Source organism: Hipposideros armiger, unplaced genomic scaffold (assembly GCF_001890085.2).
Source record: "Hipposideros armiger isolate ML-2016 unplaced genomic scaffold, ASM189008v1 scaffold_151, whole genome shotgun sequence".
Taxonomy (NCBI): Eukaryota; Metazoa; Chordata; class Mammalia; order Chiroptera; family Hipposideridae; genus Hipposideros; species Hipposideros armiger.
The window spans coordinates 2390225-2412386 of NW_017731501.1; the positions used below are offsets into that span (position 1 = coordinate 2390225).

General features: G+C 41.5%; 1 protein-coding gene across 6 annotated transcripts in view; it reads left to right on the forward strand.

The window, feature by feature from the left end:
- Nucleotides 1-22162, forward strand: part of TRMT9B (tRNA methyltransferase 9B (putative)) — a 47302-nt gene that overhangs the window by 16539 nt on the left and 8601 nt on the right. For 4 of the 6 annotated variants that reach the window (XM_019651015.1, XM_019651014.1, XM_019651013.1 and 1 more), the window contains 2 exons: nt 14696-14895; nt 19566-19720. In XM_019651015.1, the coding sequence (XP_019506560.1) occupies nt 19567-19720 (154 nt within the window). In that variant the 5' untranslated portion in view covers nt 14696-14895; nt 19566. Of the gene's footprint in view, nt 1-14695; nt 14896-18107; nt 18885-19565; nt 19721-22162 lie in introns of those variants that run through there. The other 2 variants (XM_019651012.1, XM_019651017.1) reach the window with 1 other exon arrangement.

Consider the following 22162-nt stretch of genomic DNA (forward strand, 5'->3'; position numbering starts at 1 on the left):
ATATCAACAGATTTCTATGTTAAATGACATGCTACTCACATCACAAAAGACATACATACTAAGGGACTATATAGGTCTGCAGGAATGTGTGACTTTGCTGGGATGTGGCCTGTTTGATGAGGATGAGGTCAGGAAAGGGAACAGAGTGGGCAGACCTTCCTGAATTCTGTTCCTTTAGTCTAGAGAGCTACACGGGCTTTCTCTGTAGAATGGCTGTAAAAGAAGAATTTTCCTTTTATAAGCAAACATCGATCCTTTAGCAATTCCTGATTTGTCATAAAGAGCTACCATTGCTTCTAATGAGTTACGAGTGCTCTCTAGACTGAGGTATGAATTTTTATGGAATGTGGTCAGGTTAGTGAGGTTTCGAGCTGCAAGCTGATACCCATGTTGAGTCCATGTTCAGCTGCCCCCTCTGAGAGGCCTCAGTCCTCAGGACGGTAAGGACAGGCAGCCCAAAGGGTGACCCCTGGAGCTCACAGGGCGCCAGAAATGCATCTCCACCTCTTTCAGTAGGTGTTTTCCAATTTAACCATGTTGGTTAATTACTGGAAGAGCTGAGGCATGATGGCTCTATAACACGCCCTTAATTAACCATACTGGCCTGGCCTCACCGGCATCAAGAGAGAAGCTAGAGCTCTGCAGTACTTAGAAAGCATCACCCAGGCGTGCTCCTACTTCGATCCTTCTGTAAGACCAAAGTCCTCCCTCTGCTGATCACACCCAGACTCTTCCTGGGCTCTCAGATGGTGCTACTTACTTTTGTGCTCACATAGGCTTATAAGTCCACCTTCCTCTTCCTCTTCTTTGTGTTATTTATAATATAAGTACACACAGACACACACACACACATATGCACATACACACATGTGTGTGTGCACACACACACTCATATATATATATGTATGTATATATATATATGTGTGTATATATATATATGTATATATATATATATATATATATATAAAGAGAGAAGTATTTGAGACCCTGGACTCCCTCACTGATACTGAACATCCCTTCCCTTTAATGCCTTCCTGGTGATAATGCCAATACTATTTGGTTTTCTTCCAGGTAAGAAAACTGTATTTTCTTATATACATAAGAAACAAGTTCGTGAAACAAGTTCGTGAACTTAATTGTGTGTGTTGTGTGTGTATAGATATAGATATCTTATATCACTATCCTGACAACATTACATATATATATATATATATATACAGTATATATATAGTCTTACATATATACATACATATATACACACACACACACACACACACACACATACATACGAGGTCTGACAAGTTTGTGAACTTGTTGCAACAATGTTGCTAACCTTTTTTGATATCATTTTGTTCATTATGAATTTGTACCAACTGGACAAACAGTTAAACAAGTTTACTATTTGGAAGTGCTGAAAAGGCTGCATGAAAAAGGTAGACGACCTGAACTTTTCGCCAACAATTCATGGCTCTTGCATCACGACAATGCACCAGTTCAACAGCACTGTCTGTGAGGGAGTTTTTAGCCAGTAAACAAATAACTGTATTGGAACACTGTCCCTACTCACCTGATCTGGCCCCCAGTGATTTCTTTCTTTACCCGAAGATAAAGGAAATATTGAAAGGGAGACATTTTGATGACATTCAGGGCATCAAGGATAATATGACAATGGCTCCGGTGGCCATTCCAGAAAGAGTTCCAAAATTGCTTTGAAGGGTGGACTAGGCGCTGGGGTCAGTACATAGCTTCCCAAGGGGACTGCTTTGAAGGTGACCGCAGTGATATTCAGCAATGAGGTATGTAGCACTTTTTCTAGGATGAGTTTTTGAACTTAATTGTCCGACACACATACTATGTTTTACTTCTGTGAACAACAATGCATGGAAACAACAACCAACACAAATTTACCTTGTTAACTTTTGCAGACATTTGTTATTATTAAACAGGGCAGGCTGTTTTTTCACTGTCCTTGAACTTTTGGTTCTGAAATCTGTAAGCCTTTTGCCCTCTGCTCTCTTTATTTCTAAAATAGCATTTGACCGACTTTTCTATTGTACTGTGTTCTCCATCACACGTAAGAGTAAAGAGACAAGGTTTATGGCAAGTGGACTCCACTTCCCATGGTACCATTCTTCCCGTTCACTCTTGTGGCCCAGCCTTGGGTGCAGGTCTCCTTCCCGGTCTGCCTGTGCTCCATTGTTCGGATCTTCCACTGACCCTTCTGGACTGTCTCACACCTTTAGATGTCAGAAATAGAAGAGGTGGCTGCCCTGACCTGGTCTTTTCAAGCTTTGCAATGTATTCCAATGTGTTAGACATTTAGTGCAGCTATCAATATTAATACTGTGCCACAGATTAGGCTCTTAAAATGAGCCAGCCAAGTGTAAAAAGTATTAGCTACAGAAAATTCTAATTTCATTTGGAAGTAGAAATAGGAATTGGCACCAAAGCTTTGTAGTCAGCTGCTTACTGTCAATCACCTCACTTGTCCAGTCCCTCAGTTGGAGTAGTAATGTGTTGGGGACTGTGATAAAAGGAAATCCGAGTCTTGTATAGGCTGTCAGTGCTTGACAGTTATGTTGTGCTTTTGGCTTGTGAAAGCACATTTCTATATGAAAACCCAAGTCTGAAAAGAAGGACACTGTCTTTATAGTTAAGAGAAAGGAACATCCCTAGAGAAGCTAAGTGACTTGCCCAAGGTCCTACTGCCAGTGACAGACCTGGATCTAGGTGTTCTTCTCGCAGGACAGTATTTTCAGAACACAATGCTCTGAGTTCTACTTTTGAAGTTTTATTTGTGATGTTTAGTGTATTTTATCAGCTTTCCAGTTTTCAAGCTGTGTATTTTATTGACTGAATGTAGAGGCAAAACACTCTCCTGTGTGTCTTCTCTACTCTACTCAGTACTCACTACTTCATTTCTGACACTTCTGGTCACCAGATAGGTGGGTGTTTTTGGCACATAAGGCAGTTCTGCAGCACGAGTTGGATGTCCCACAATTTAACTCAGTTCCGACACCATCTACTTGGAGCATCTCATCCCATGGATGAAGGGCTCTGCCTCCCCACCCTGTTCAGTCGCCAATTGCAAATCCAGGTTATATCACCTGTGCTTCTGACCAACCTGCTGACTTTCTGACCAGTCATATGATCCCCCTCTTTGGGTTTGATTAATTTGCTAGAGCAGCTTACAGAACTCAGGAAAACATTTTACTTATTAGTGGTTTACTTTTAAAAGAGAACTCAGAAATAGCCAGACATAAGAGATGCATAGGGCCGGCCGAGTGGCACGTTGGTTAAGAGCTGGCTTGGGACGCCAGAGGGCCCCGGTTCAGATCCCACATATGAGGGCCAGTGACACTGCCCTCTACAGCTAAGATGCTGAACAACAGCTCAACCTGGAGCTGGGCTGCCGTGAGTCACTGGCGACGGCGTAGGCTGCAGCCCCTGCTGCAGTGGGTTGCCACTGTGTGTAGCCAGCAGCCAGCGTGAGCGGCCAGCAGCCACAGTGAGCAGCCATCCAGAAGCCGGTGACTGATCTGCCTTGCCCGGGAAGAGCGCAGTGATGATGGTGCCAACTTGGGCCAGTGAAGCAATGTCCTCCACAACTAGACTGAAGAAGAAAAGGACAGCAACTTGTCTGTTCCCCTTCCCCAATTCCCCAATAAAAAAATCTTTAAAAAAAAAAAAGAGAGATGCATAGGGCAAGGTCTGGACCTCTCCCAGGTCCCAAGCTTCTGTCCCCTTGAAGTTTGAGGTTCACCACCCTCCTTACAGGTCGGTGCATTGTTGTCCATCAACATGGAAGCTCCCCGAACCCTGTCCTTTGGGTTTTTACGGAGACATGATTGGTTAAATCACTGGCCATTGGTTTTAAACTTAATCTCTATTCCTTCCTCCATCTCTGGAGGTCTGGGGATGGGCCTGTCAGTCCAACTGTCTAATTACAAGGTTGGTTCCCTTGGCAACCAACCCCATCCTTAGGGGCCACCTCATAAACTCAGGTTTAGTGGAAAGGGGCTTGTTATTTATAATAAAGGAGCTTGTTAATAACAAGACACCTATTTCACCTTTATGCTCTGGAGCTATTTCAGGAACTGGGGAAAAAACTAAATATTATAAAAGAAGATGCCCTTATTTATGGCTTTTATATAGGAGATTACAGGGTTTTAGGAGCTATGTGCCAAGAACAGTAGACAAAGACCAAATATATATTTCCTACAAATCACAATATCACACTGAGTGACTATCTCATGGATAACATGCCCTAACGTACACGAAAAATATAGAGAAATCCCCACTGACAAAAATTATTAAACAAGAAAATGAGGGAAGAAAAGCAGAGAATGGATATTGCTAATCATTTCAGAAAAAGAGTTTTGCAAAGTGCAGCTACTTATTTTCCCCCTGGGTATATTTGCATGTAGTTATAACTTGTACATATTGTAAGCATATTTTTATGACCAAAATTATTTTGTTCTGTGTTTTATGTTTAAATATTTTCTGTTCATTTATCCGATGAAGATGATTGGGTACCTGCTATATGCCGGGCTGTGTTAAAAGTGCTGTGTGTATGCAGCAGTGAACCAGAAACAACTGATTTCATGGTGTTTACAAACTAGTTGGGGGAAAGAGGCAATAAACAAGTATAGCAGGATGTTGAAATGGAATTCTTTCTTGTTTTCATTTCTTGCAAAGTAGTGCAACAATATGGTAATAGTAGTCAGCATCTAGTCAGGAAATGGAAACCATACTAGTTAGATTGACAGAGGGAATGTATAAGGAGTTGACTAAACAGATATTAGAGGACTAAAAATGCAAAAAGGGAACCAATGAGGTAGGACAGCAAAAACAATTACAGTCCTGTGTTGGGGGAACAGAAGCAGAGGATTTGCTTATTAGAACCTAGAGGCTTGGAGGAGAGAGTCCCCAGATCTGCGACCCAGACCCTGGGAACTCAGATGGACATATGGAGTTGGAACCCAGACCTCTGAGAAGGGGACACTGGCCGGCTGGGGTGGATAGCTTGAGATCTCAGACGAGGGGCCCTGAGGAGTTGGGACTCTTTGGCCGGTGCAGGTATCTAATAGGAGTGTGCAAAAGGGCTGGCTCTGGGAAAGTGAAAAAAACCCTGGGAACGAACCAGCTGTTACTGGAAACAAAGGCTGCTGCTAGGGTGAAGGGCTGTTGCCAGGTAACTCTGGCAGGAGCAGGCAGCAACCAGAAAGAGTCTGGTCCCTTCTCTCTCCCCTGGCCTTCCAGGCTCCCTGTGGTGTGCCCTGTTTGCAGAGCCCTTGTCAAAGAGGAAATGTTGTTTGCAGAGCCCTCAGCCCCGCAACACAAAGCAGCGTGGAGAAGGGAGTGGAGGGACCCTAACTTAACAGGCACAGTCCCAAAGACGTTTGGTGGCAATTGCTCATGTTCGGAAGCTACTTTTAACCATTTTTCAGTGTATAGTTCAGTGGCAGTCAGTACATCCACATTGCTTGCAACCTAGCTCCAGAGTTCTTTTCATCTTCTTAAGCTAAAACTCTGTACACACTAAACACTAGCTCGCCATTTCCCCCCATCCTCTGGCAATCACCATTCGACTCTGTTTCAATGAATTCGACTATGCCAGGAACCTCATGTACATGGATCATACAATATTTGTCCTTTTGTGTGTGGCTTATTTCACATAGCATAATGTATTCAAGAGGAAATGTTTGCAGAACCCTCAGCCCCACAACATAAAGCAGGGTGGAGAAGGACGTGGAGGGACCGTAACTTAACAACAGGCACAGTCCCAAAGACTTTAGGTGGCAATTGCTCTCATGTTCTGAAATTACTTGCTAGAATACCCAACAGGACTTGCCATAAAGGCTGAAATCTGTCAAAATCTGGCTTTGTGACTGTTAGCCCAGCACCCATGCTGAAGGACTTGGACATGGGAGAGGATATATTTAGAGAGGTTTCTAGGGGGTTCTGTGGATGCCCCCCAACCCTTTCCCTGCTAACACATACAAGCATGCGTGCATGCTTATACACACACACACACACACACACACACACACGCACACGCCATCTTGGGAGAAGAGAGGGAGATGTTTCATACTCAAATCAAGTGGCAGGGCTTCAAAGGGGTCACACAGAAAGCTTGATCTGTGCCACCTGCAGTTTAGAAGACACAGTAGTCTGGGGTCAAGCATATGCTGAGAAATCTAAAGGTTGTTAGAAGCTGCCTGTGGCAGCAGAGTAGGACGTATTGTGGGGAGTGCATCTCACTGAGGATGGATCAGAGCTAAGTGCTTTCCTTGGACCAGATGTGGGCCACACAAGACACGCAGCATTGGCCTAGATGCTGTATAGGATCTCATCTGGAGACACAAAGAGTTTGCGGGTAAATAATGCTTGAGGCATAGAGCAGGATGACCAGCTGCGGAGAGAATATCATAAGCAGCCAGTGGGACAGTGGATTACCCGTGTCAAGAATCTATAGGTGAGAGAGCTGCAGAATGAGGGTCTGCACAGAACTGATAAAAGCATTCCATGGAGGGCCATAAAAACACTCCATGGAATAGAGAAACAGCCTTCAGTTCCCACCATGCCCAGAGGTCCCTGACATCAGCTCACATCAGTACCAGTGAAAAAGGGACTTTTCTGGCTTCCTGACATCCTCTTGCCAGCCGCCCCTCCAATCACTGCAACTCTGAAAGTGTCGGAAACAAGCCAGGGCTGGATAAGGGAGGGGAGCTCCACCAGAGGAGACCACCACCCTCCAGCTCCCCACCTCACTCTTCACCGTGGCAACAGGCCCAACCTGAGGATGGGAAGTTTCAAATTGGAATGAAATTTGGAGCTTTGATTTTATACTGGACAGGGACTATTCGTTTCAAAAGTAAGAATGTTTGTGAATAAGGTGATTTGGAGCACATTTTATTATCTGAAAGTTACCGAAAAATCCATGGCCTGCCCAAGTTTCATTCAAGGGCAGAGGAAGACGGAGCGCCACAGACTAGGTTTCCAGGGGCATCAAGTCACCTACAAACCCTGCTTGTTCGACATGACAGTTTTGCAAGTCAACACTTCCAGTGGTGGGAAGGCTGCAGGCAAAACAGAGCAGTGTTGGAATCTGCAGTGCTGCCCGCTCTGCAGTCAGAGTAATGATTTCAGGTTCGTGTAAAGTAAGCAAAAGAGATTTGCTTTCTTGCATAAAAGGGGGGACATGAAACAGGACAATGGGGGTAATGCTTTTTTTTTTTTTAACCACATGGTGCAGCATGTGGTCCTGGGGTCCACGAGTGTTTTATGATCAGCTGGGGGAATCAGAGGAAAGCCAGCATGTAGAGACAGCATTTTTGAAGAACTTTGCCATAAAAGAAAGCAGGGAAATTAGGACCTAAACTGGATGGTGATCTGTGGACATGCTTGGGAGGGTTTTATTTATTTTAAGTTTTTAAGTGAGATGTTGAATTTTTATTTTCTACTAATGAGAAAGATCTAATAGCGAGGGGGAAATTGATAATTGAAAAGAGAGGGGAGAGGGTTGCAGGACGGAAGCTGTTGAGCTGTCAAAAGAGAACAGGATTCAGCATTTCCTCCAACTTGACGCTTATCTACCTGCACAGTATTTGCCAAACCCAGTGAGCGGCATTATGGATAAAGAGATGCGTCAGGCTTGGTCATTGTTCTTAAGGAGCTGAAAGTGAAGTTGGAGAGATAAACAAGCAGAAACAACCATCGCGAGAATGCTTTTCCAGCTCTGTGTGATCCATGGTTCCTGAGAAATAGAAACTGGTGATCTGTGGGCTGACGAGGAGTTTGTTGAAAGGATATGGAGGGCATCTAGCAAACCAGATTCGGAAAATAAGTGCGTCCCATGGCAGCTCCAAAAGTCCAAGACCCTGAGGTACAGTCAGTCTGAGCAGGACCCACTGCCACCAATGAAGTCCTGCCACACTAGGCGTCACTGTCATGGTTCCCCCTCGGGTGTGAAATCCAGTAGCCACCGCATGGCAAGAAGCAGGCCGTCTTGCCATAGCTCAGCTGATCTTTGGCCAAACAATGTATGGCATCCCGATTCTGGCTAGGCCACTGATGGGCCCAGAATTTGATGTGTCAGATGGACAGACCCCTAGAACCCCCTCCATTTTCTCAGGTTGGGGCAGTGAATCCAGACCCTCTGGTGAGTGCACCTATATTGATAAACCTGGTACAATCTAAAATTATATCTCTCTCTCTTTGGCAAGCTCTCTCAGAACCTATACGCGTAGATATGTATCCCAGATCTTTGCCTTCCAGATTCAACTGTCTGTAATTCTTCTGGTGGTTAAGCTTTCCGGCTTTGACTGTAATTGTCTCCCCAGGCTGTACAGAGAAGTGACTAGGTACAGATATGGGGACGGTGAGAGGTGGAGGGAATGTGTGTTGGGGTGTGGGCCGAACTGGGTCCCTTTTTCAAGAAACCCCCTCGGGTGGGGAAGTTGTAGGGCCTACAAGGAAGGAAGTAATGATTGTCCTTGTCAGGCAGGGGAGTAGGTGTTATCTCCATACATTCTCAGTCCTATTCTCAGGGCCCCCTTTTAGCAGGAATGGCCGGGTCAGGACACGGCGGCCATTGTCAGGGGCTGCAGTCACTGCTGGACACCATCACAGTTTCCTTGCTTTTGATGGACTCGCTTTAGATTCAGAGTCCAGGATGACAGTTCCTGATTGACTGAATCTAGGTCACAGGACCAGGATATCTGTACTTGTTCCCTAGGGCTACTGTAACAAATTGCCATAACCGTGGTTGCTTAAAACAACAGATATTTATTTTTTCACAGCTCTGGAGGCCAGATGTCCTAAATCAAGGTGTCAGCAGGGCCATGCTCCCATTAGAGGCTCTAGAGGAGGAACCTTCCTTGCCTCATCCAGCTTCTGGTGGCTCTAGGCGTCCCCTGGCTTGTGGCAGCTCCGATGTCTGCCTCTGTCTTCAATGGCCTTCTCTCTGTCTTCGCCTCTTCTGTCTCTTGTATAAGAATACTTGTTATTGGATTCCGGTCCCACCTGCATAATCCAGGGTGATCTCATCTTGAGAGTCTTAGCTTAATTACATCAGCAAAAGGCTCTTTCCAAGTAATTTTACTTTCAACAGATCCTGGAACAGATCCTTCTCTTATGGCTCTGAGAAGGAACCAACCCTGCTGACCATTTGACCTTGGACTTCTGGGCTCCAGCACTGTGAGAAAGTAGATGTGTGTTGCTTAAACCATCCAACCTCTGTTACCTTGTCATGGCAGCCCGAGCAAACTAATACATCACCCTACCAGGGGACAGGAGGCAGGAAAACCTCCCTGCTTCAGTGCCTGTGGTGAGGCCAGGCCCTGCATTTCACCCTTACTTTACACTGTGGGGTCACCCATAATAAAAAGTACAGCAGGCTGTGAGACAGCCAGAATACACCAGACAGCGGCCACCATAGTGCTAGCACTGACGTGTACCTATGTAATACAGGGAGGCATGAGGGAGCACAGGCGGTGATTCCTAGCTGGGGGACAGAAAAGGGTTCATAGAGAATATGACCCAGCTGAACCTTCAAAGATAATTGGGTCTGTCAGGTGGTCTGGAGGAGAACCCAGACAGAGGGATTCGATGAGCAAAAGCGTGAAGATATCAAATGTCTAAAGCATTCAGAGACTCTCAAGTCATGAAGGTGAAGCAGTGACACATTACATGAGCATGTGCCTGCATGTAAATCAGCTAAGTTACAGGCGACTCCGTTTTCCTTGATCACAGCAAGAGTTTCTCAATGAATGAAGCGATCATTGATTTACATTGTGGTGCAGTCCTTATCTCATTATAAGAAGTTGTTGGCTGACTGGCCACTTTGAGTAGCACTAGTAGGGTGTGGAGTGGGGAAGGGATGGGACGTCATAAGGGAAAATGCTGGAGGGTTGGCTGGGGTCAGCTCATAGAGGGCTTTATATGACATGCTAAGGTGTTTGCGCTTTCTCTGTAGTCTGAAGAGGGGGTGTGACACATCACCATGCTGATGCTGTAGAGGGTAAATTTCAGGGCACAGAGCCGTGAGGGCAGGGGTACTGGTGGTTCGGGAAACCATTGTACTAATATGAGCCTCAAAACTCAGTTTTTTATTCCAGTGTTGGTTTGTGGCAATGTTTTCATCAATTTGTGGTGGAATGAGAAAATTAAAGAAGGTTTAGTCCATTTTTCATAACGCTAAATTTTATTCAATTTTAAAGGACTTCTTTAATTCAGTATTTTGATTTCCCAACTTTTGTGGGGGTAAATTGTCCATTCATCTATGTGATAATGGTGACAATAAATAATAGGGTGTGTGTGTGTGTGTGTGTGTGTGTGTGTGTGTGTCCTAGCTTTCAAGTAACAAATCAGCTGGTCCCCCTGGTTCTCCAAATGTCCCTCTGAGATTTTTTTGGACATGAGAAATCCACAAGAGTGGGAGTCCCTGGACTGCTCTGCGATGCCTAACCTCAGGCTGAGGCAGTGGGGAAAGAGATGGGAGACATATAAGAGGAGTGAGACAGAGGTGGGATCTGCAGGATAAGCTATCCGACAGTCCAGAGTTTACTCTACTTTGTGTGCACACTGACTCTTTCTGAACCTCAACTATACAGATTCCTTTTTATTAATAACCCTATGAGTGCCTCTTCTGGGTCAATTGTATTCTAAAAATATTTTATGAAATACACTAATGCATAATTCGTCCTCACATTTCTCCCCTTTACTCCATTCTTAGAAAATCATCCCGTGATTGATAGTTCTCTAGCTGACTACCTTGATAGCTCTATAGCTGACTACCACAGTCTTCCTCTCAAAGCTCCTTCTTGGAGCTTTTGACAGGGAAATGACTGTGGGATTCCTCAGCACCCAACCTGCTGATACTTCCTTTCCTAAGAGGAGGGAGGACGGGGAGTGTGCTGTTTCTCCTCTGGTGCTGCCTTTCGTAATATCAAAACAATCTTCTTCCAGCTGCTGTGCTGCAGATCCTATTGCCTTTATCTCAACACCGACTGAGAGCTGGTTTGGTCAAATTGACACCAACAGTCAATGCCTGGAGAAAGCTGGGTGTTTGTTGTATTTTCACTTTTCTTAAACCTCATATTTGATTTCCTTGTTTTTTTTTCTAGGCTTCTCTAATCTACAAAATCAAAATGAATCGTAATTGTGTTACAGTGACTATAGCCAAGCCCTTGCCTGTGGAGGAGCCACCTTTGATAACAGATTTCATCATCAATCTTGTGATGCTCATTCTCATTTTTTACCATGGTCTCCTCCTTCTGTAACCACCCGCCCCTGCCATGCATGCGTGCACACACAGTCCCCACCCAGATGGTATCACCTTCATTTCTTTTATTTAGTTATTGGAGATAATACCTCACTCCTAAATGAAGTCAAATTAGACATGCAATCCTTGAAATTTTTCAAGAAAAACAAAGTATTTGGGATGAATATTTGATCCCTTTTCCCTAAGATAAACTCCCCTCATTTTTCCCCCCTCATATTTCTTTCCACATATAGTTACTCTGGGGGTAACCTGTTGGTCCCTGCTGGGACTCCAGGGAGGGTCATATTCTCCCAGCACTACATATTGTGTGGTTTTGAAGCCCTGAATTTTCTACTCATAGGATTTCAGTCAGAAATGCCAGGTGTTGCTTTCCTACCATTTCTCCTATAATCTCTCTGGTGTATCATTAAGGAGTTCTGTGTAGCATAGAGAATATTCATTAGAACAGCACCCTCTTTTCACTCGCCTCGCTATTTAGAGGGAGTATACGCAGAGTCAAACTGTCACTCCAAACTATAAAAGCTAATATTGCTTGCTATCTCTACTTTTCTATCAATAAAGCATACGCTTGCTACCTACTCTTGTCATTCAGCTATTATTCTGCATTATTCTGCACTAGCCTGTAGCTTCTTGAGCGTTTTTGTTCTTCTCATAGCTACCAAAGCAACTATTGCCTGGGAGGTGCTCAGTCCATATTTCTTGACTTAAATTTAATTATGGTAGAGCTCTAATAGCAGCACATGGCTAACCTCTCCTCTAATACTAAAGGATGAGGGTTAAATTTTGGTGATCCTTGACATTCTAACCTCATTCCTTTTCTTACTCTGCACAGTCTCTTTTGATTCAATCTGCTCCCATGGCCCTAAATGCCAAGTCCTAGGATAATGATGATTTTTAAATGATCTCTAGTCCAGATTGCTCTCCTCGCTTCCTATCCATCTTACTTTGTTGTCCTTCAGATACCATAGACGCAATATATTCAAGCCTGAACCCTCCCTCTGATGTATCCCCTCTGATGGTGAACCATCGCACCTTCTAAAGTGCTACTTTTAAAAATTCTTCTATTCCTTTCTTCATATTTATACAGTAGACACTTATTGAGCACTGAGTAAATTGCAATACCGAGCAAAGACTCAGTGATCATAATATACATTGTCCCTCTCTGGAAAATGCTGCAATCAGTTACAGAACATAAGGGACATATACAAACAGCCCACACCATTATATAAAATATGGGTTACTAATCACTATGGCATTTCAAAGTCAGTTACCAACATTTATTCCTTCTTATCTCATTTCCTGCAGATGCATAAATCTTGAGTAACTTCCTTTAACATATTCAGAGGCATTCCAAAGGAAGGGTTTACCATAGTTTACATATGATCATTACCAAAGTTTCCTTTTGTTGTCTTTCATTCTCTCTATCACTTTATTTTAGAGTGGTGGTGGTGTATCTTACTATATCAACCTTATTATCACTGCTTCCCCTTCATGTGCTCTTGGCCTTAACTCTTTTTTAGTCATTCCTATTAATTTGATCCTTTCTCTTTAACATCTCTTGTATTGGTCCTTACATACCTAATATCATGCTTTCTCTGTCTTCATTGTGAACCTGGCCAGGCAATACGAGTCTATACTCAGATCAAATTTTGTCATTTCTGTGGTTGAAATAATTCAGTGGTTCCCCATTGTGTTCCGGATAAAACCCAAACTTCTTAGAATGCTAAACTAGGCCCTGTGTGGTCTTAGCTCCTACCTGCTCTTCCAAGGCTCTTATCGCACCACTGCCTTCCCTTCCCACCAACAGTATAGTTAAGAGTGTGAATTCTGGACTCTTAACTTTCTGGGTTGAAATCCTGGCTCTGCCACTTACTAGCTTTGTAACCTTGGAAAGTCGCTTATGTTTTCCGTGCCTCAGTTTTCTGATCTGTGTAATAGGAGACACACTAGTTCCTATTTCGTATAGTAATTCGGTAGACTTAATGAGTTAATATATTGTATGTTAAATGCATCTAATGGCCTGGAGGGTAGTCAATAATGTGTACGTATGTCTTGCTATTGTTGTTGTTGATTTACTTCATCAAGGAGATTGTAATCAGTCATGTTACTTCTTTTTTGCACATGCTGTTTGCTATGCCTAGATTCACCCACTCCCAATCACCTGACTTACCCCTACTGTCTTCTGAGCCCCAGCTTGGATATCAACCTCTCAGGGGGTCTGATTCATTTAGGTGCTAATACCTGAAGGCAAGCTGCATAGACAGCCAAGTGGAGCGCTCAGGTCAGGCCATGGAAGGGGGATTGCAAATGGAGAGGCTTTAGGCTCCGGACTAACATGGGGAGCTCAGCAAACAAACGTATCTTCTTTATGAGTAAGGCAGGCTCTAAAAGTACATGAAGAAAGGTGAGATCCTTTGACTAATAGCTCCTTCAAGACCCTTCTTAAATAGTCTTCCTAAAAAGTCAACCTTTGTTGTGCAGATCATATACCTGCATGTGATTGAGAGATGACAGGGGTTAAAATGGCTATGTATATTCCAAAAAATCAGAGAGAAGCTTTCCAAAGCACACCCAGATCAGTGATTCTTAAATAGAGACCCAGATTGGAGTGGGATGGAGAGTAGGGACAAGTTGGGGGAAGTTTCAGGCACCCCCCCAACATCCTGAGAATCACCGTCTGTAATAAGAGGTCCAGTTTATGGCAGTGAGGTGTTACGCACCAAGGGGATGCAGACTAGGCGAAATGGTGGAACACTGTGATCAGAGTAAAGTCCATCTGCCTCATTGACACAGAGGAATCAGGCCCGAGGTGTTACAGGACGGGCTTTCTGTACTGCCCCAGGTCTCTTCAGATCTCATTTTATACCCTCAAGACCTCTGCATGACAAAGTGCTTTTTGGCATACAAGGTCCATGTTTTTAGTAACTAAGAGCCTTTTGATGGGTTTGCATTGACAGGCCTGCTCTATTATAAAAAACAAAATAAATAAATGCGAACAGTGAAGAATAACTAGGAGTGCTTGTCAGAGTGACATGGAAGTAGCTGATAATATGAACAAATATTGGGCAGTTAAATTGTACTGGGATGGTTTAGTACAATTTAGTAATATTGTCTTCAGTAGCACATTTAATTAAGCTATGGAGTTCAGAGTTGACTTTCCATGCTTGTAATTTTTTCAGGAACAAGATGAAACCATTCAATTTAATTTTGGGAAAGAGTACTGTATATTTTAGAGAAAGCTTAGGAATTAATTCAGAAACAGCAGGCATACTCCACATATTAGCTGTTCTTTCTAATCCCTTCTCTGGGTAATTTATGGATAGGTCGAGAGGTCAACCTGGGCTGTAGCTGGTTCAGTATTTATAATTATGTAAAATGACATTTAGTATTTGTATTTTTTCCTAATAGGGCCTGTATTCCCTTCAAAGACTCCTACAAAGTGGTTCATCCTGTGAAGTACCTCGCTATTTGATTTCCCTCTTACTACTATTCATATGCATTGCACACTGAGAAAGGCATGAGCGACAACTGTCACTCTCTGAAGGTGGAAAGTGCCATGATTCACAAAGACAAGAAGTAATTTTCCTGTAATCACAAGGATGACTCAGGTTAGTAGCTTTCAACGATTACTGCAATTTAAATAATACGAGGTTTTTAGGCAGTGTCCATGTTCAGTAAACCTCATTAGTCCCAATATGTATCATTTTAAATTTATGACAACGTGATATAAAGTAAGTTGGAGTTAATTTTTGCACTAGGTAGAAAAAAGAATTTGAAAATAGCTGTACAAGGTAAGTTAAAATTATAAGAATATACGGTGTTTAGTATTTTTTAGAGAGCAAAATGCTTTCCTAGTACTTAAAGAGCATTGTCAAATGATAGTTTTTGCCATAAAAAAGTTTGCCGTATAATTTGTACCTGGAAGTAATATATAGATGTTAAGTTTGAAGAATCACGTATTAAAAGCTAAAAGAAAAAGGAACCTTATATATTTTATAATTAAGTTTTTTTTTAACTGTCCTGACTAACTTGTATTTTTACTCTAGAATTATTAAGTATGTCTTTAAAATTTAAAGCAGAGTTTTATAATACTGTGTCTTTTTTTAATACTGTGTCTTGTATGGCATTTATAATAGAAGAGCAATTTACAATATTTATATTTGTTTTTAATTATTTTAATTCCGGGGCAGGAAATCGTGCAATACAGAGCACAATTGGAAAAGCCCTACTGTCCTCTGAGTGCCTATCAGCCCCCAGCTGGGCATTTGTGATTTATGACTGACGACTGGAGGACCATTTTGTCTGGAGTAAAGTACTGTTGTTTTGTAGAGAGAGCTAAGGAAACAGCTCATTAATTCATTGGTTCTACTGTTAATTATTGAGTGACTGCTCTGTGTTCGTCACTATCGTAAGCACTATGATATATATAAGGTCAAATTTCAGTTCCTACCCTCGAGGAGCTTCTAATCTAGTTGGGAACATATACAGAGTTGAGAGTTTAAGGTGGTATCAGGAAATACCCTAACAGTGATAGAGATAATAAATATGCAGTATACAGAAATCCTGGGAGAGATTTTTTTTTCTATAGCTAATCTATAAAGAATAGAGGCCTGAATATACAGATAATCATGGTGCAGAAACTCACAACTTGATGTAATAGAAATTCTCATCACAAACAAAAGAGAAGTCTGTCCTGGTGATAGGGCTGTGAGCTTAACACCTATTACTTCAGTCTCTGCGCTGACTTCCTAGGTGGAGTGGTTACTATAGGCACTGTTCTGAGGACATGTAGCTATGGTGACTCTTCCCTGGGGACTACAAGCCACTACAGGGGACAAAAGCGAGGCCTTTTAGAGTTTCCTCGATCACTGGGTAACAAGTGCAGTGTCTCATTTCCTTGATGAGCCACTGGGAAAATCTTTTCTCAGGAAGCCTTTTCAGCTCCTCTGAATATTTTTCACTATTTATACAAGTTTGTGGTATGTGTGTAGCTTTACAATGATCATTAAAAATGCTGTCATTGTATTGTATTTACATCAAATATCAAAGTTGCATTTGAAATTGTGGCTATTGGATACAGTTCTCAATGCACACCCATCTATCCCTGTTTCTTTGCCCAGAAACATGGCATTAAGAAGGTTGAAAGGGGGGAGGGATGGCTTACAGAACGGCAGGGAAACTTGGTGGGTGAAGTCTGTGTTCACTATCTTGTCTTCTTTGTTTCCCAGGTTCATACATTTATCAAAATTTACCAAATTGCATACTTTATATATATGCATTGTGTTCTATGTCAATTATACCTAAATAAAACTATTAAAAATAAAATTTTAAAATACTGTTTAATTGGCTAGGGTTTCATTTTTCATTATTTATTAAAAATATGGTTAGACCTATTATATATAAACCTAGTGTTAGATGCTATGGGCTAAACAAAGAAGTATCTGAAATGTTTCTTCTTTAGAAGTTCAGAATCTAGAAAGAAATACATAAACCACTACAATACTTTGCAGAATATGAAACATTTCAAGTCCTGTGGAATTTAGGGATTTGGAAGTTTACATTTACTTAAGATCGACAGGCAAAAGTTGCTTCTTAGCTCACAATATTAAATTAAATTTAAAAATGTGGGATATAGAACTGTATTCAGTTTCCTCCCAAGTCTATCTATAAGAAAGAAGAAAATGTTAATATTTATAAAAAATAAAATAGGACAAAACTCACATAGTAACAAGTTATCAGATTCTCATAAAATATGAATGATAGTTTTTACTTTTTCATTATGTAGGTAGGTATTCAACTTCCTATGATGAGCTGTTTATTCCCTTTCTTTGGCTTAAAATACCCATGCTGTTTGTCCATCAAGAGTAGTCACTCAGGGACCTAGGCTGATGCTTTCATGATTTCAGAGGAACTTGGTGAGCCACCCACTGGCTCATAAAGCTTCCTCCCAGAAGTAACCCACATCTTTTCCGATTACTTTGAATGGCCAAAGAAAGTCACATGGTTGTGCCTGAATCAAATAGGGTGGAGAAGTGTTATCCTAATCACATGCCCAGAACAGGAAAACCAAGCATCTATGAATTCTTAATGCCAACCTTGTTGCTAGAATCAGGAACTAAAGTAAAATTTATTTGTTCTAGGGTTCTCAAAACTGTATTGCCTGATTGATTCCTTGAAGGGAAAAAATTTGAACAGACTTTAGTCTTCTGAGATTTTGTATTAAAAAGAAAAAGCACTGTGTTTGGGTTTTTCTTGTGTGTAGGCAGTTATAGCCAGCCATATGTTTACTTTGTAAATTCTAGTTGAGGGTGCAATAGAAACTGTTTCAATTTGGGTGGAAGTTTTGTCAGACCTCACAAATGAGATTTGTATTCTGTTAAGAATTTGCCAGATTTTTTTGCTGGGACTGTGGGCAGGTCCATGGTAATTAAGGATAACCTCCTGGTAATTTGTTTTAAGAGTAAATCCTGAAAAGCTCTTCCTTATAGTAGAAGGAATGATGGAATTAGAATACATAGTCCCCCGGGTCCCCTAGTGGAGGCCTGAAACCACGGACAATACTGAATCCCATATATATATATATATATATATATATATATATATATATATATATATATATATGTTATGCTTTTTCCTATGCATGTGATAAAGTTTAATTTATAAATTGGGCACAGTAAGAAATTAACAAAAATAATAAATAATAATAAAATTGAACAATTATAACAATATGCTGTAATAAAAGTTATGTGAATGTGGTCTCTTAAAATCTTATTGTACTGTACTCACCCTTCTTCTTGAGATGATGTGAGGTGGAGATGCTGGACAAAGGGGTGATTCATGTCCCAGGATGGAAAGGGATGGAGACACATTTCATCACGATACTCAGAACGGCGCACAATTTAAAACCTATGAATTGTTTATTTCTGGAATTTTCCATTTAATGTTTTTGGACTGTAGTTGACCGTGAGTAGCTTAAACCTCACAAATTAAAACTGCAGATATGGGGGGACTACTGTCATTACTTGGTGATAATTGCGGTAATAATTATTTTAAGCCAAAGTCAAGAGTCATCAATGGATTGGATGCTAAAATTGGTGGGTGAGAGGAGGAACGGGACATTTCCATAGTCTCAAGAGGCATGCATGGGGCACAACAGGAGCACAGGGGGCAGGACTGAACTAGCTGATATGCACCAGGAGGGCCAAATGGGTTCTGAAATGATGGAACATATTTTCATACTGATTGGTAAAAAGTCACAACCTGAGCCCCTGGCCACTTCTATAGGCTACTCCTCACTCACATGCCACAAGAGAATAATGAAAAGATTAAGCCCAAAACAGCAGAGGCCTCTGAGACCTGCTCTTGTACTTCTCCCACTCCTTTCTGATTGTCTTTATTCTGCATGGAAGGTCAGAGAAGGCTTTCTGGAAGAGGTGATGCCTGTGGCAAGAATGAACAGAAGTTAGCCAGGATAAGCACAGCATCTCTGCAGGCCCCCGGATGAGAGCGAATGTGTCTCGCCTAACAAACCATGAATCACTGAGAATTACAGACTCATGTAATTCTGGGGAAGGATGGTGAGACATGGCGTTAAGAGGCAAGTTGAAGCCAGATCAGAAAGAGACTTGTATGCCCTCCTAAGAGACCTGAACTTGATCAGACAAGCTATAAAATGCCTTTGAAGAAGTCTAAGATAGGAAGCAACACACTTTGATTGAGGTTTAAGAAAAATAGTTATGGCATAATTGAAGGAAAGGGGTTGAAGGGCCAAAAATACACCTGTTTACACGCTGTTGAAGTAATTCAGTCAAGAAATGAGCAGTTTTTCTAAAATAGAATCAGTAAGGATGTAGAGAAATGGTTGGAAGCCAGAGACATTAAAAAGGGAGAATCAGTAGGGCTTTGTGACTGGATGGGAGTGGTGAGCTGCGTATTATAAATGTTTAAAATCTATTTAGCATCAGATAGAACAATTTTATCCAAAGTGAACCACTGGTAAGACTTTTGTGTATGCTTGCAAAATTAAGAATCGACCTTGCACAAGAACTGACAACAACTAGCTCATTCCCAAACCATTATTTTCTGGAGGTTTGCAGGTAAAAATTATGTGTTTTCTAGTCTTTCGACAATCCTGGTGAAGGATTTATTCTTTGCAGCTTATAAGAAAGTGTAAGGTCCGCGTGACCTTTGGCAGTTGTAGGTTCCTAGTGTTAGGATACGTGCATCTTCCTTCAGTCATGTCCCATCTGCATTTCTTGGGGTGGCCCTGTTTTCCCAGGATGGACCATGAAGCCGCCCAGCTGGAGAAGCAGCACGTGCACGATGTGTATGAGAGCACCGCCCCTTACTTCAGCGACCTGCAGAGCAAAGCTTGGCCTCGCGTCCGCCAGTTCCTCCAGGACCAGAAGCCCGGCAGCCTCATTGCGGACATAGGTAACCCGGGGCTGGGCCATATAGTCTGAAATGCATTCCATCGTGCCTTCCTTTTTCAGATTCATTTTCCATTTGGGTTCTAACCAGAAGCCTGAAATTGTGTCCTTGGCAGGCCAGTACCTAGTCTATCCTCTTTATAGCAGAAATTCATTCTGACCCAAGTCAGAAAGTAGAAAGCCTCCACAAATCTACATGTAAACAGAAACCAGATTTATTTTTGAAAAATTTGAAAGAGATCTTTTCAGAGCCTTTGCGTATACCCTCCAACAAAATTGACTTGACGTTGAATAAATCAGGATTGAAATGACTGTTAAAATTGACCATTTTAAATTTAGAGATATTCACATTTGTAAATGCAGTGTTCTGGGGGCTCTCATGCTTTCTACGGGAGAGGCAGAGATTATAGATGAGGTCCTATAACCTCTTATTAATCTCATGGATCCTTTCCCTGAACTATTCTCAAGGTGTTTTTTTATTAGAGCATATCTGTAGTTAGATTATGGCTTTGTAATCACTGATTTGCCTGGAGGACTTTGGCTCAGTATATTTCTGAAGAGAAGTCATAAACCACAGCCCAGTAGATCTAACAGTAAGGTCTAAGATGTGTTAGGATTCCCACCTGAGGCCTGCCCACCTAAACCTGCTTTCTAGCAACTCATGCCGATTGCACCTGTAAGAGTTATGACTCTAGTTATATATATGCCTGTAGTTACAAACTCCATTAATTTGACATTTATTCTAAATACTGGTAAGGGAAACAGACACGTGCCCAGGGCTTTTGGCTTGTTAAGAATGGTGCAAGCAGGGTGGAATTTGGGGGAGGGGTGCATGTCATGTAGAAATGGAAAGTCCTTGAAAATATCTCTATCATGTCAATTTTTTAAAAATAAATCTGTGAGTTTGGAACTCGTATCACCCATAATCTAAACAATGTACCAGGATCAATTTGTAGGAAAAGGAATTATTCAGCACATGGCTTTAGGACAAGTGTGTGTGTGTGTGTGTGTGTGTGTGTGTGTGTGTGTGTGTGTGTGCTTTCTCATGCCTTACATCAAAAATTCCAAATGAAGCAACGATTTAAGTATAAGCAAATGAAGCCATTAAAGGACCAGATGACAATTAGATTATTTTAAAATGCTAAAATAGAAATGAATAAAAGAGTAATAAAAAGATTAAAAAGAATAAAACAATATTCTCAGAGGCAAAAGGCCTTTCTAGGTATGATACCAAAAAAAGTCAGAAATCATAAAATAAAATACAGTTGTTGTCATTATTCACAGTACTTACGGTCTATAAAGTTGCCATGGACCCTGAATTAGTGAATACTGAGATATTGCCCCTAGGGGAAATGCAGAATTAGATTCCTGCGAGCCTCTGGTCATATTTTTGTCAACTGGTCAATACCTAACTTTGTCTCCTGTATGTTTCTGTTTAAAGACACCTTATTTGTGTAGTTGATTCGTTAACACTGAACTCACAGGCAACAGCTGTAACTGATGCCTGAACAAAGTGTGTTTAACCCAGAGATTGTGTCCCTAAGACTCATGGCAGCCTTCCTGGGCTTAGGAACCCTAGACAGCACTTTGGCATGGTGCTGAATGTCAAACAGTGACATCACCAACAGAAAGTACAGAAATGCACAACATGTGCGTGGTGCAGAATACAAAAAAGAGGGGACTGTAAGCAAGCAGACACTCTCTGTTCTCTCTCTTTAGCACTACGGAAGGTTATCATTTAATGAGATTTTGTAAAGAGCATGAGTGTTGTGTCCTGGAGCTTGCGGTATCAAAAATGTTCTGATTTACTTCTTGCACGTTTATGATAGTGGGGTGACTAGGCTTGGCAATATTTTTTATTTCCCCACTAGGATAAAACTTTCCCCTCTAGCATCTCAGAAAATGGATAATTGCATCATATTTGGGACTTATACTACTATCCTTAAAAATGGATACCATTAGAAATGGGATAAATCAAGGGTGCCAGGGACACTGGAAATGTTTCAGGAGATGTTGAGATTTGAAAAGACATCAGTTTCCTCATTATTATCAGATACTCTCTGAACACTTCTTTCTAGCCCTAATTGTCTATAAACCTGTTTATATTATTTTTGAAGTAATTTTCCCTTTCATTTCTCTAAATGTATCCCCAGAGCAAATAAAAGCAGTAAAGGATTTACCAGATTATTTTTCTTAAAATATGGCCATCATCTTTGTAATAGTCAGGATTTCAATTTTAAAACACTTTGTGAATTATGTTTTCCCCATAAATACTGAATATTTTTCTCTCATAAGCATATGTTTCTGATACATATATATTCTTAGGAACAGTGGCCATGAGATCTAAAATATTTCTAAGACTCCAATCATTTACACTGAAATAATAACGTTAGAAATCTTATTTTTTATTCACATGCTCTCCACTGGCAGCTCTCAGCTGGCATCA